The sequence below is a fragment of the Trichosurus vulpecula genome, chromosome 1, assembly GCF_011100635.1.
Source record: "Trichosurus vulpecula isolate mTriVul1 chromosome 1, mTriVul1.pri, whole genome shotgun sequence".
In the NCBI taxonomy this organism is placed as follows: Eukaryota; Metazoa; Chordata; class Mammalia; order Diprotodontia; family Phalangeridae; genus Trichosurus; species Trichosurus vulpecula.
The window spans coordinates 4,393,033-4,407,244 of NC_050573.1; the positions used below are offsets into that span (position 1 = coordinate 4,393,033).

General features: G+C 44.4%; 1 protein-coding gene across 1 annotated transcript; it reads left to right on the top strand.

Annotated features, from left to right (window-relative positions):
* Positions 1 to 568: 568 nt before the first annotated feature.
* Positions 569 to 10,253, top strand: LOC118855483 (zinc finger protein 585A-like). The gene is made up of 5 exons (XM_036765585.1): positions 569 to 944; positions 2,012 to 2,243; positions 5,269 to 5,395; positions 6,856 to 6,951; positions 7,354 to 10,253. The coding sequence occupies exons 2-5, from the start codon at positions 2,211 to 2,213 to the stop codon at positions 10,131 to 10,133; spliced, it is 3,036 nt and encodes a 1,011-aa protein (XP_036621480.1). The 5' UTR covers positions 569 to 944; positions 2,012 to 2,210; the 3' UTR covers positions 10,134 to 10,253.
* Positions 10,254 to 14,212: the final 3,959 nt, after the last annotated feature.

The window sequence follows — 14,212 nt, forward strand, 5'->3', positions numbered from 1 at the left end:
TTTGTATCTTATCTCAGCAACTTTTGAGTAGGTTGGGGCCTTATGGCCCCAACTGTTTGGAAAATGAATTTTACAATTTTGTCCACCTGGCACTGGCCAGTTTGTCCCCAGGGGGGGCATCTACTACTGCTTACAGAATGTTGCTCACCCTTGGTTCTTGATACAAGGAGGGCAGAGACCCAGGTGGAGGGGCAGCTCTGATGGGTCTCATCCCACCTGGAATCCCAAAGCCCCCTGTGCCTCTTGGGTCTCTATTAGAAGGATGGTGAGGGGAGGCAGACAGAAGAGAAGGAGGAAACTACTCTTCCTGTTCAGACCATCTTCATTTCCAAGCATGACACCCCTTCTGTGGGTTGGTGTATCACTTTCAGGTACTCAGGTGCTAGTTTATTCCTGGCAGTCTTTCTGCTCCGGAGGAGGAAGAAAGGAGGATGGGAGGAGGTGCAGAAACTGGAGAGGAGGAGCTCTCAGAGATGGGCGGCCTGGTGGGTGGTGGCCCAGGTGGAGTTTGGGAGGAGGTCTGGGTGGAGATTGGAGGCCTGGGAGGAGTTTAGGGCTGAGGAGGAGATCCTAGCACTGGAGAAGGCTTTCCACTTTTTGGAGGGCAAGGGAGGCAGTCTGGGTCTAGCCCTGGGAGTGATTGGAGGAAAGAGCCCCGCCCTCCTGGGGGCCTCAGGGGCTGTACAGGGCGGTGCTATTGGAAAAAGGAAGACCTTCCCAGAGTGGGCAGGACAAGAAGCAGGAAATCTTTGAGTCCAGACTGCTCTGGCTTCCGTCCACCACAAATCTCTTCTTTCTTCCCCTAGATCTGGGATCGCTCCGCCTTCTGGACACCAGCTCTGTGTTTGCAGGTCCCTGAGAGATCTCAGTCGCAGCACTGCCCCTCCCCCCATTTCCTGGTTCTGCTGGCTGCCCGGGCAATTCCGTCTCCTTCTCCTCCTCTGGTGAGTATTCGCCAGGTCTGCCAGGAGCACACTTTCTTCCACAGCCTGGCTGCCGGATGAGCTCCCTGCCCCTAGATCTTTTCCAGACACCCCCATCACTCCCTAAATTCCTGGCTCACCTTCCCCAGATTTATCACCTGATAACACTTTTCCAGACTTTGCCCCTAGGGTTCCTGGAGTCCTGATTTCCTCCTTCCTATGAGGCCCCATGTGTCCTGCCTCCCTGTCCCCTAATCTCTAACCTCCTGGTTAGAAATTCCCTTGTTTTGTCTTCAGATCTAGCTCCTTTGGAGATCCCAGAATCCTACCTTTCTACCTGCCCACCCAGGCTTGGACACAGTTAGCAAAGCTCTCTCCTGGTCCCCCTTATCTGCACCCGGGGTTCTGGTGCTGATTCCTTGTCAGATCCCAGGCATGTGGCTCCCTGTCCCCACTTTCCCTTTAGGGATTCCAAGCCTAACTTTCCCAGAAGGTCCCAGCAATCCTCACCAGCCCGTAGTTAGACCTCAGGACACAGTCATCCTGCTTCCCCAGGCTCAGTGTCCCCCTGGAGCCCTTCAGTCGCTCCAGTGTCTCTGATCTTGCTCCATAAACTTTGTGAGATTGTCTTGCCTCCCAGACCACACCCCTGCACCCCTTCCCCAGGCCTCCTGCTCCCCTGCCTCTGGTCCCCTGCCAGGGGGCTTCATGCGAGACTGGATTTTGTCTCCCAGCCTCAGGCTTCCCCAGATCATTCCCTGGTGGCTCCATTCAAGAGCCCTCTCCCTCCTCAACCTTCTTTAGCTTCCCTTGTAGATCCAGGAGTCAGTCTGTAGTCTATACAATGTGTATGTGAGTCAGGGAGAGGGGATGTAGGGAGGGCAGAGGACCACTTGGAGGAAGAGATCTAAACTGAGGAGTCCTTGAGGCTTGGAATGGGGTCCCAAACCCCTTCTGCCTCTTGGCTCTCTGGGAGAATGGGGAGAGGGGAGGGAAGAGAAGGAATAAGAAGGGGAGGAAGTAGTCTTACTGTTTAGACCTTCTTCATTTCCAGCCTGACCCTCCCTGCTTCCTGCCTCCCTCTGTAGGGTGGAGTCTCTCGCCTGAGGGCAGGGCCAGGGCCTTTGTGACTCCTGTGGGGCCTCATCCTGTAAATCCCTGTAGGCCAGCCTGCTGCCTGGGAAGAGAAGAGCAAGACCTCTCCCCCTCTGGGATCTTTCTCCCTGTCCAGCTCAGTCTGCAGAGGACCAAGGCCTGGCCCCAGCAGGGAGGCTGGAGCCAGAGGGAATGGCCCCTGGGAGCAGCAGCCCCCCTCCTCAGGTGAGTGCAGTCTGTGCACAGACATCAGCCAATGAGGCCATTGCCACAGACATAGAGGATGGTCTGTAAAGCTGCAAGCAGGGTTCAGTGACTTGTCCAGGGTCACACAGCTGCTAATTTCTGGGGCCAGATTTGAACTTATGAACATGGTATCTTCCTGATGCCAAGCCCAGTGCTCTGTCCACTCTGCCATCTAGCTTGCCCTTCTCCATCATAGTTACTTTTATTTCTAGGTAATTAATTTTATAATTAAGGAATGTACATCATAGACAAATGAAAGCACTCAGTAAGGAAAGGCATGAGCTGTCTTGGCTATGACACATCATCTGTGGAGTAACCTGCAGCCCTCAGTGTAACAACCTTGGCTGGGGGCGTCTCTTACAAATCAACAATTCCAGTGAATAGGTCTTTAGAATCCTCTTCCAGATCAGACTTTATTTATTTCAGCCATTCAGGAACCAAACTAGATCTTTTCTTTAACTTTGTTCTCTCTCAAGTGATCACATTAAATGCTTTCCCCCAGAATGCCGTGCAACTGCCAGCTTCATACAGACTTTTCACAGATTTTTCTTTAGAACAAATCACTTCTTAATTAGAAATTATTAAGGAAAAGTGCCCTTTCAGTTCTAGAACAAGAGGGAAAGCAGAATAGAAAAACTTCTACTGTTCACCACCTGAAAGAGATGCCAAGAGGAAAACCTACATGAATGTCATAGCCAAGTTTCAAAACTCCCAGGGTAAGGAGAAAATCTTGTAAACAACAAGAAAAAGAAAGCATTTCAATAAAGTGGAAATCTAGTTAGGATTTCCCAAGAACTGGCAGATTCCACTCTCCAAGACTGAAGGCTTGGAGACATTAGATTTCAAAGAACAAAGGAGCTATGGTTGCACTCAAGAATAACTTACCCAGCAAAGTGAGTATGATCCTGAATGGGAAAAAATGACTGTTTGATGAATTGAGAGACTGTCAGGTTTGGAACAAGAAGAGCAAAACTCATTGGAAAATTCGATGTAAAATATCCAGAAGAAATATCTGGAAATCATTAAAGCCTGATTATTAGGCCCCCATGAAGGTCAAACTGTTTTAGTATCATTTATATATGAAAAAGTTATCAGTATTCTTATAACTGTCATCATTCCTGAGGTAGTTTGAAAGACAGGTGGTGGCTGAGTTCTGTATGATGGGGTGATGATAAAAAACAAACCTGTGTAGGGAAAGTCGAAAGGGAAAAACAATATTGGAGAAAGGGAGAGTGAAAAAAAGACCTCACAGAGAGGAAGCAAGTAAGGGTGGAGAGTTGCTAAGGTTGGAACCATACCCTCATCTGGGTTGAAAAAGAAGCCTCATGTACATGGGAAAGGGTGTACAAGTCTTCTGAACATGTAGAGAGGTGAGAAAATTGGGGAACAGGATGGGGGAGGGACTATTCAGAGGGGTGTGTGGACTGGGATTTAGGAGGGTCAGGCAGAGGTGGGGGACTTTTGGAGACCTTGTGGGCTGAAATAGGGGGGGAAGGAAATGGGTGACTCTTGGAGGTTTGGGTGAATTGGGGGGTAGGAAGGTGGGGGGAGAGGATAATGTAAAGGCAGTAGGGTAAAAAGAGAGGGCAGAAAAGAAAATCATGAGTAAAAATGAGATGGAAAGAAATTCTCAGACAGCAATTATGACTTTGAATGTGATTGAGATGTTGACAGCAACTTACTTTGTGGTGACAAAGACCTGGAGGGTGCAGGGATCCCCATCATTTGGGGAAAGGCTGAATGGGTTGTGGTGTGTGGTTGTGATGGAATGCTACTGTGCTGTAAGAAAGGATGAGCTCAGTGGTCTTAGAACGGCCTGGAAAGACTTGCACAAAGTGTCTAAGAGCAAAGTGAGCAGAACCAAGAGAACATTGTATACAGTGACAGCAATATTGTGTTCAGAAGGGTTTGAGCACATGAGTTGTTTTGACTATTCTAAGGACACAAATGAAAAGTAAAGGGCGTGTAAAGAGTGATGCTATCTGCATCCAGAGAAAGAACTGACACACAGTGGTATGTATGGAATAATGTTCCATATATATATGTTTGTGTGTTTGCATATACACCGAGACATATAAATTATATATGTGTGTGTGTGTGCATACACGTTGTAGCCGTACCTAGGGTTGGGGTAAGGGCAGAGAGAAAGAAAAGAATTTTCCACGATAATTTTTGTACATTTCAAGGAATACCACGTCATACATGGGAGATTTGCAGTTTCATGAGCAATCATCTTTTTTATTGTACTCTTACAGAAATGCTTTTTCTGTTCCCTGAATTTTAAATAAATTAAAAAAAGGGGGGGGGAATCCTGTTCCTCATGCTAAGGAGCTCACATTCTTGTGGAAGAGATAAAATGCAAATTATTTTGTTCATATAAGGTTTATTTGTTATATAAAGTGTTGTCATACATTCATGTGCATGTGTGTTGATAGTCATATGTATTTAAATATAATATTTTAATTTGGTCTGGGGTTTCCCTTCCTCTGATCCACAAGTTCTCTGCTTTGGTCTCTGTGTTATTTGGATTTAAGTGAATCTTCCTACATCTCAATTCAACGTGGAATGAAATAAATTCTACAGTTTACCATGGATATGCATATAAGAGATTTAAAAAATAATGTTTTAAAAAAATAATAAATCACTTATGTCAGTTCCGATGAGGAAGATATTACCCATCACCCTGTCTCATGTTCCCCGACACATCCACCTTCTTCACTGATCAAACACAAACTCTCTCCCTGATTCCACAGGAAGATGCATTTCAGAAGAAAATATTCCTCAGTTTTATTCTAACTGATCATGGAAAATGTTTTTCTCAAAAATCAGTTGGGCTCTTAATGACTGTGGTTTTAGAAGTTGACTCTGATTCTCATAAAAGGTCTGACTTTTCAGCAAATCCCTTCCCTGGGCTTCAGTTTTTTTCTGTAAATTTAATGAGGATTGGATTATTTAAATGTGAAGTGTCCTTCAGCTCTACATTCCATGACTTTTAATGATTTAGGGGCTGGTGACATTCAAGGACGTGGCTGTGGACTTCACCCAGGAGGAGTGGGGCCTCTTGGACCATCCTCAGAAGGAGTTGTACAAGGGGGTCATGCTGGAGAATGCCCGGAACCTGCTCTCCCTGGGTAAGGCCACGTCCTCTAGTAATGCTGAGTCTGCAGTCAAAGGAATATCTTCATCCCCTAGTGAGCAGGGTTTGGAGCACTGATCAGTTATTAGAGAGAGAAAAATGTTAATCTCCTGTCCTGCTGCCTGGAGTTTTCTATAGAAAGTCTGTGCATTGTGTGACAGGAAGCTGAGGGTTTCCTTGTTGCTCCTGAAGCTGTCTCTCACCTCTTCTAGGCAGCTTCAAATTAGTGTGGAAAAATCTCAGACCTTGAAGTAATGTCGGGGATCATTTGGCCTAACCCCTACCTGGCCATGAAATCTGTCTGCCAAGGCTCTGAAAGCTGCTCAGGAGGCTTTTCCTTACAAGCCTGTCCTCTCTGGGATGGGTCTGGGATCTGGAATATTCTTCTTTTTAACAGCATCACTTTGTAGCTCCCAATTTCTACTCGTCCGTCGTATAGTGAGTTCGTCTTTAATCTTCCTTCCCATTGCCCTGAAATTCCAGCACAGATGGTAGGAAAGGAAGGGAAGGGAAGAAGCATTTATTCTCACTTAGTATTTGCCAGGTGCTGGGCCTGGGGCTTTCTTTACAATATTATGTCACTTTATCCTCACAATTGGGTGATACTATTCTCCCCATTTGACAGTTGTGGAAACTGAGGCACATGGAGTTTATGTGACTTGTCCTGTGGCACACAGCCAAGTAACTGTCTGAGGCTGGATTCAGACCCTGGCATGCCTCACTCTAGGCCCAGGGCTGTCTCCACAGCACCATCAGCTGCCTCTAATTTCTAGAGAATGGAAAGTGTGCAATGAGTCCATCCTTCTATGAAGAAGGTGCACCAAGACCAGATTTTCTGACCCCATCCTGGTTCCCTGATCTTCTCCCAAAGCTTACAAAAGAAATGGTATCAGACTATCCTCCAGGAGGCCTGGGAACAACCCTGGTGTCCTTGTTTACATGACCCTGGCATTGCCAGGAATAAGAGACTGGCCTAGAAATAGAATTTGGACCATCTAGGGTTTCTTGAGTTTGCCAACAGGAGACTCTCACCTGAAGAGGCAAAGATGCCCCAAATGAGCAGCACACAAGGTTTCTACAGGTTTCAGGGAGTGAGGAACAGGGGAGGGGTACAGTGCAGAAGGTGGGTGGTCAAGGATCCTCCTTCTGGCGCTTGAGGCTGGTCTTGCATAATAAGCCTTTGTAGCCTGCATTGGATTTAGGAGTTTCTATAAGAATGGGACTCGACAGGATGGGGGGCAGAGGTTTGGCTCTTTCTCACAGCAGGTTGTACAAAAGGATAATGGGGCACACCCTGCTTTGGGTTACCTGCATTGTAATCACTAATGGGTGAGAACAGACTCATGTGTGTAAATCTCACAGTGGAGCAGCTGTGGGTCTGAACACCTTTCCCTAAAGAGAACTAAAGGCCAAGTTTGTCTCCATGCTCATCTCTATCTGACTCCCCATGCCCAGGGCTGCCAGTTCCCAGAGAAGACATGATCTCTTCCTTTGAGCAAAGGGAAGGCCCATGGATGCTGGAGCAAGAAAGCCTGAGGAGCTGCTGTCCAGGTGAGTGAGTGAAGGCAGATATATGAGAGGTGGGATTACAAGAGGCCGCTATTTGTTCTTGTGGTGAAGCAAGTGGTAGATCTGGGGGCAGGAAGGCCTGACTTGGAATTCTTTTTCAGATATTTCTCAGTAGCAGCTTCCTGGGTCAGTCACTGGACCACTGAGTCTCAGTGTCTCCAACAGTCATAAGAGGGGTTTGGACTCCATGGCCTTTCACCTTCCTTCCAGGGATAAATATATGATCCAAAAAGAAGTCATTGTTTGGAATTTGGGGGCATGGAATTCTCCTGAGAGTAGTAAAGGGGATTAGGTTTTCTTCTATGAGCTCTTTCCTAGACCTTCATATGTTTGTTTGTATAGTGTCTATTTGTTTTAGAGTTGGTTTGTTTTTTTTTTTTTAAGACGGAGAGATGAGCCTGGAAATGAAGGAAGCTGCTATAGAACTAAGCCTTTCTGTGGCAGAAACTCCCAAGCAAGGATTAATGAGTGATTGTCCCCTTGTCTTCAATTGGAGAGAAGTCTGCAAAACACGTGAGAGTATCCAAAGTGGAGAGAAACCGTATGACTGTAATCAATGTGAGAAGGCTTTTAGAGAGAAGGGATGTCCTATTGCACATCAGAGAACATACACTGCAGAGAAACCTTATGAATGCAATCAATGTGGAAAGACTTTTAGAGAAAAGCGCTGTCTTGTTATACATAGTAGAATCCACACTGGAGAGAAACCTTATGAATGTAATCAATGTGGAAAGACTTTTAGAGTGAATGCTTCTCTTATTACACATCAGAGAACACACACTGGAGAGAAACCTTATGAATGTAATCAATGTGGAAAGACTTTTACTGATAAGCGGAACCTGGGTAGACATAGAACAATCCACAGTGGAGAGAAACCTTATGAATGTAATCAATGTGGAAAGACTTTTAGAGTGAATGCTTCTCTTATTACACATCAGAGAACACACACTGAAGAGAAACCTTATGAATGTAATCAATGTGGAAAGACTTTTACTGATAAGTGGAACCTGGGTAGACATAGAAGAATCCACACTGGAGAGAAACCTTATGAATGTAATCAATGCGGTAAAGCTTTTAAATGCAGGGAGAGTCTTATTACACATCAGAGAATCCACACTGGAGGGAAACCTTATGAATGTAATCAATGTGGAAAAACTTTTACATGGAAAATTAGTCTTGTTAAACATAGAAGAATCCACACTGGAGAGAAACCTTATGAATGTAATCAATGCGGTAAAGCTTTTAAATGCAGGGAGAGTCTTATTACACATCAGAGAATCCACACTGGAGGGAAGCCTTATGAATGTAATCAATGTGGAAAGACTTTTACATGGAAAATTAGTCTTGTTAAACATAGAAGAATCCACACTGGAGAGAAACCTTATGAATGTAATCAATGTGGAAAAACTCTTCAATGCAGGGAAAGTCTTATTAAACATCAGAGAATCCACACTGGAGAGAAACCTTATGAATGTAATCAATGTGGAAAGACTTTTAGAGTGAAGGCTTCTCTTATTACACATCAGAGAACACACACTGGAGAGAGACCTTATGAATGTAATCAATGTGGAAAGACTTTTACTGATAAGCAGAATCTGGCTAGACATCGAAGAATCCACACTGGAGAGAGACCTTATGAATGTAATCAATGTGGAAAGACTTTTAATGATAAGCGGAATCTGGCTAGACATCGAAGAATCCACACTGGAGAGAGACCTTATGAATGTAATCAATGTGGAAAAGCCTTTCAGTGCAGGGATAGTCTTATTACACATCAGAGAATCCACACTGGAGAGAAACCTTATGAATGTAATCAATGTGGAAAGACTTTTACTGATAAGTGGAACCTGGGTAGACATAGAAGAATCCACACTGGAACAAAACCTTATGAATGTAATCAATGTGGAAAGACTTTTAGAGTGAAGGCTTCTCTTATTAGACATCAGAAAACACACACTGGAGAGAAACCTTATGAATGTAATCAATGTGGAAAGACTTTTACTGATAAGTGGAACCTGGGTAGACATAGAAGAATCCACACTGGAACAAAACCTTATGAATGTAATCAATGTGGAAAGACTTTTAGAGTGAAGGCTTCTCTTATTCCACATCAGAGAATCCACGCTGGAGACAAACCTTATGAATGTAATCAATGTGGAAAGACTTTTACTAATAAGTGGAGTCTTGTTAAACATAGAAGAATCCACACTGGAGAAAAACCTTATGAATGTAATGAATGTGGAAAGACTTTTAGAGTGAAGGCTTCTCTTATTACGCATCAGAGAATCCACACTGGAGACAAACCTTATGAATGTAATCAATGTGGAAAGACTTTTACTGATAAGCGGAGTCTTGTTAAACATAGAAGAATCCACACTGGAGAGAAACCTTATGAATGTAATCAATGTGGAAAGACTTTTAGAGTGAAGTCTTCTCTTATTAAACATCAGAGAACACACACTGGAGAGAAACCTTATGAATGTAATCAATGTGGAAAGATTTTAACTGATAAGTGGAGTCTTCTTAAACATAGAAGAATTCACACTGGAGAGAAACCTTATGAATGTAATCAATGTGAAAAAGCTTTTAAATGCAGGGAGAGTCTTATTACACATCAGAGAATCCACACTGGAGGGAAACCTTATGAATGTAATCAATGTGGAAAGACTTTTACTGATAAGTGGAGTCTTGTTAAACATAAAAGAATCCACACTGGAGAGAAACCTTATGAATGTAATCAATGCGGTAAAGCTTTTAAATGTAGGGAGAGTCTTATTACACATCAGAGAATCCACACTGGAGGGAAACCTTATGAATGTAATCAATGTGGAAAGACTTTTAGAGTGAAGGCTTCTCTTATTACACATCAGAGAACACACACTGGAGAGAGACCTTATGAATGTAATCAATGTGGAAAGACTTTTACTGATAAGCGGAATCTGGCTAGACATCGAAGAATCCACACTGGAGAGAAACCTTATGAATGTAATCAATGCGGTAAAGCTTTTAAATGCAGGGAGAGTCTTATTACACATCAGAGAACACACACTGGAGAGAAACCTTATGAATGTAATCAATGTGGAAAAACTCTTCAATGCAGGGAAAGTCTTATTAAACATCAGAGAATCCACACTGGAGAGAAACCTTATGAATGTAATCAATGAAGAAAGGCTTTCAGATGTAGGAAGTCTCTTGGTAATCATCAGAGAACACACACTGGAGAGAAACCTTATCACTCGAGATGGTGTTGAGACTCTGGGCAGCTGCAGCTAAGGGCCCTCCAGCTTGTAACCTGGATGCTGAGACTTTGTTAAACTCTGGTAACTGTGTATTGGGATTTGAAACAGACAAGGTCTGTCTGTTGATGTTTGTACTTTGTATTTGCTCTGAAGTTCAGTGTGCTGGCTTTTTCCCCTGAACTAAGTGAATGATATTTGTATGCTGAATTAAAGTAGGCTTGTCAACCCCTTTAACCTTGCTTTCCTTATTAAAGCAGATCAAAAGAACCTGTGCTTTTGCAGCCTGCTGGTAGCATTCTTATTGTTGGTGTTGTGTTGGTCTTCCACCCCCACAGCAGCTGCTAGCTGGATAGTGGAAACACCAGGCTTCCCACCAGAGGGGCTAGTCCTCCTCAAACAGCCACATACCTGGAAAGCAAGAGGGGTGGGGCTAAAGACACCCTAGCAAGAGGGAGAGAACATTCCCAGCATGGGGGACAGGCATTGGAAAGGCAAAGTCAGGAGATCAGGTCTAGGTCAAACATGAGCCCGGAGGACCGGGACCCTGGGTCAGAGAGCAGGAGGAGGAAGAAGAGAGGAGTGAGGTGTAAGAAGACTAGAAAGGGGGTGGGGCTGGTTATATGTACCTATTGTGTGCCAGGCACCTTGTACATTCCAGAATTTTCAGGGTCCTTGTAAGTGACATTCTGAATAAGGCATACAGAAGCACACATGAACAAAGAAACAAATACACGTGCACACACACTCACAAATATTTAATCAAAGGCATCAAAATTAGGGCACTTTAGGGAATTTTGTGTTCTCCCGCAGGCCACCTACATGCATGTATTCAGACTGTGTCCAGGCCACTTCATGTGACAGTCAAGAAACTTCTCATTAATTTCAGATCATGGCTGCCTCCTGATGTTGGTGACCCAACGATCATGATGATGCATCAGGGATTCCCCTGATGGACTTGAGGCAGAGCAGAACCATCATATGAACAAAGCAGCTGCTCCTAGGCAGGCAAGAGGCCTTGCAATCTCTATCTGCAAAGCCTCCCATGGTTGTAGCTGCTCTGCCAGCCTGGAAAGGAAAGCTAAGGGAAGTCAGTTCCATATCAGAGGCATCTGGGCTGCTTGTCACCTGCACTGTACAAATCAATGAAGGGCTCTGGTCCTGATGACAGCACATTCATCAGAGTGATGCTTTTATGTTTTTTTAAATAATTTTTAATTATAATAAGTATTATGATAGTTTTCATCATCAGTAATCATTCTATCAGATAAAGATCAATTCTTTCTTAGAAATAAGCTTCTAAACAATACCACCTCCTTGACTACTGAGTCACAATTGGATAGCCTTCTTTTAGCAAGTTCTTCTCCCAGACCTGATAAGATTTAATAATCTTTTCAATAGAGAGGGTCCCCAAGACCCAGTTAAGGCCCCAGAGGACTACCCAGAAAAGGAGAATTCACAAGGTCTTCTGTACTTTTCCCAAATAGTAATTTATCATTATTTGCTTTAAAACAAAGCATGCCCAATTAAATACTTGAGTTGTTAAGCATTGTTACCCACTGTGGAATAACTTAATTCAGTATTTCTCAATAAAAGTTAATTGGGTAAGAGTATAGTTGCATCACCCTCTAGAACTTACTTTTTTATTAGCAACATGCCATGCACAGTGCTTTCCCCAAAGTCCCAAAGAAGAAGGAATAGATGATAATGTGCATTTCAAATATGACATAGACTTTTTGACAGTCAAATGACATTGATTCAGTTGAATGTGTTTCCAAACTATGCTCCACATAAAATCACTTTATGCATCTACCGATTTACCACTGTGGAATAATTGCATTCATTGACCAGTGTAGCAGACTTGAGGTCCAATTTCACTTGTATTTCTTATGCTGACATGTCTAAATAGATCACCCTCATGAAATTTCATGCATAATTTAATTTGCATTCAGGTCTGTCCTACCTTTTACAGGGTCAAAAATCAAAATTATCCTAATGGCAACACGCATGTAACTTTTTTTTGAGGGGGCAATGCAGGGCAATTGGGGTTCAGTGGCTTCCCAAGGTCACAGAGCTAGTAAATGGGTCCAGTGTCTGAGGCTGGATTTGAACCCAGGTCCTCCTGACTCCAGGGGCAGTGCTCTATTCACTGTGCCACCTAGCTGCCCCTCACACTGTAACTTTAAATGGTACCACATAGTTTGGGACAAACTCAGTCCCATGAAATGTGGATTAAACTTATAAACGGTACGATGCAGAATTGCCTAAGAGTCATTTTCTGTCAGCACTTTCAATAATGGAGCCCATTGATTTCAGTTAGGGGCTGCCCAAGTTTTATCCTGGCTGTCTTTCAGCAAGAAGGAGGAGGGTCTGAGCCCTAAAGCGGGAGGGGTAAGGGAGATGGTGGAGGGATAGGAGAGGCAGAGTTTTCCAGGATGCCCAGGTTGGGGATAGTGGCCTGTTCTTTTGATCTGCTTTACTAAGGAAAGCAACGTTAAGGAGTTAACAATCTTACTTTAATCCATCACACACATATAAACTCACTTAGTTCAGGGGAAAAAGCCAGCACCCTGACCTGCAGAGTAAATACAAACAAATTACATACATACATTATAAACAGACCAAATGCAATTCATAGTTACCAAGAAACCATCAACGTCTGGGTTGGTGAGCCAGGGAGCTCATAACTATGGCTGGCCTGAAGCCATCTGCCACTCCACCTGTGACTCAGAACCCCAAGGAAATTGTTCTCTCTTTTTATACACTCTTTAGACTTCGTCAAATGTCGCCTGAGTGAACAGAACGTAGGCTCCTACTATTGGCTCTGGTCTTAGCAAGTCCCCTTAGGACCCTGAGGGCTTCATGTCCACATAGGCTTACCACCTAGTAATTAGGGCTTTGGGCCTGGGGCTTTGCACCTAGTAAGGCTCAAAGACACTTAACTAATTTATCATTTAAAACAGTATAAAAATCCCAACTTAATTGATATTACATGGCTCAAGGGAAATTAAAACCCTGGGGTGGGGTTTGGAGGCCTGGGAGGAGTCTGTACAGGAAGAAGTCTACGGTTTTCAAAGAGAAGCTCAAATAGTTTTACGTACCAGAAAAAAACAAACTTTTTTCAGAAGGTGAGCTGTTGGCTGAGAAGACTGAATCCAGGGGGCTGAGGTGATGAGAAAGAACATTGTAAGCGTAGGAGGCTGCCATTGGAAGGACACGGTTTCAGAAGATGGAGGTTCTTGACCAAGGATGAGGCAGGAGGCCAGTGGCCCTGGGTTAGAGAGTAGGTGGAGAGGAGTGAAGTATAAGAAGATGGGAAAGGGGGTTGGGACATTCCTTGGGATGCAGGGTAGGGTTGGGGAAGAAAGGCAGGCAGGGTCCTGAGGTCCTGAGGACTCAGTGAGCCATTGGAAAAAAGGGCTGAACCTGGGGTTCAGAGACTAGACAGGATTGGGCTCTTTAGCACTTGGAGGACCCATCCTCAGTAGGCTGGCTATAAACAGGAAACCTGGGAGCTGAGATCACTCTGCCTTCTGGAAGCCAGCTCTTTAGGAGCAGATCCCAGGTTGGTCTGGGCCAGGATCCTACAAGGTGCCAGGTTCCTCCTGGCTCCCCTTCCTTTGGGCCTCATTTCCCTCTTCTTACATCTTGTTGACCAGTCTCCATGGATGTCAGGAACATGCCTCTTTCCTAGGCCTAGCTACTGCCTGGGGTCACTGTCCCTGAAACTTGACCAGACTCCCAACCACAACCCAAATGCCCCAGGACACCAACCTTGACTTTATCAGTGGCTCCCACTGTCTCAGTCTTCAGACTTCTCCTATAGGACCCCAGGTGTGTTCAACCCCTTCTCCCAGCTCAAGGTAAGAGGTTCCCTTGTCCTGTCTTCATCCCAGGCCCCCTGTGAATGAATAGCTTATGAAAGAGGGGAAGGGTTACAGGCACACCTTGCTCTTTGTGTATTCACTGGGAAAGGCTACAATGAAGAACAGGAAATGGGGCTGCCA

What these genes read in the sequence shown, in the direction of transcription:
- LOC118855483 (XM_036765585.1), top strand. Translation starts at nt 2,211, where the DNA reads ATGGCCCCTGGGAGCAGCAGCCCCCCTCCTCAG. An exon ending in CCGGAACCTGCTCTCCCTGG is followed by an intron (nt 5,396 to 6,855) that starts GTAAGGCCACGT and finishes CCCCATGCCCAG; the next exon opens with GGCTGCCAGTTCCCAGAGAA. An exon ending in CCTGAGGAGCTGCTGTCCAG is followed by an intron (nt 6,952 to 7,353) that starts GTGAGTGAGTGA and finishes TTTTTTTTTAAG; the next exon opens with ACGGAGAGATGAGCCTGGAA.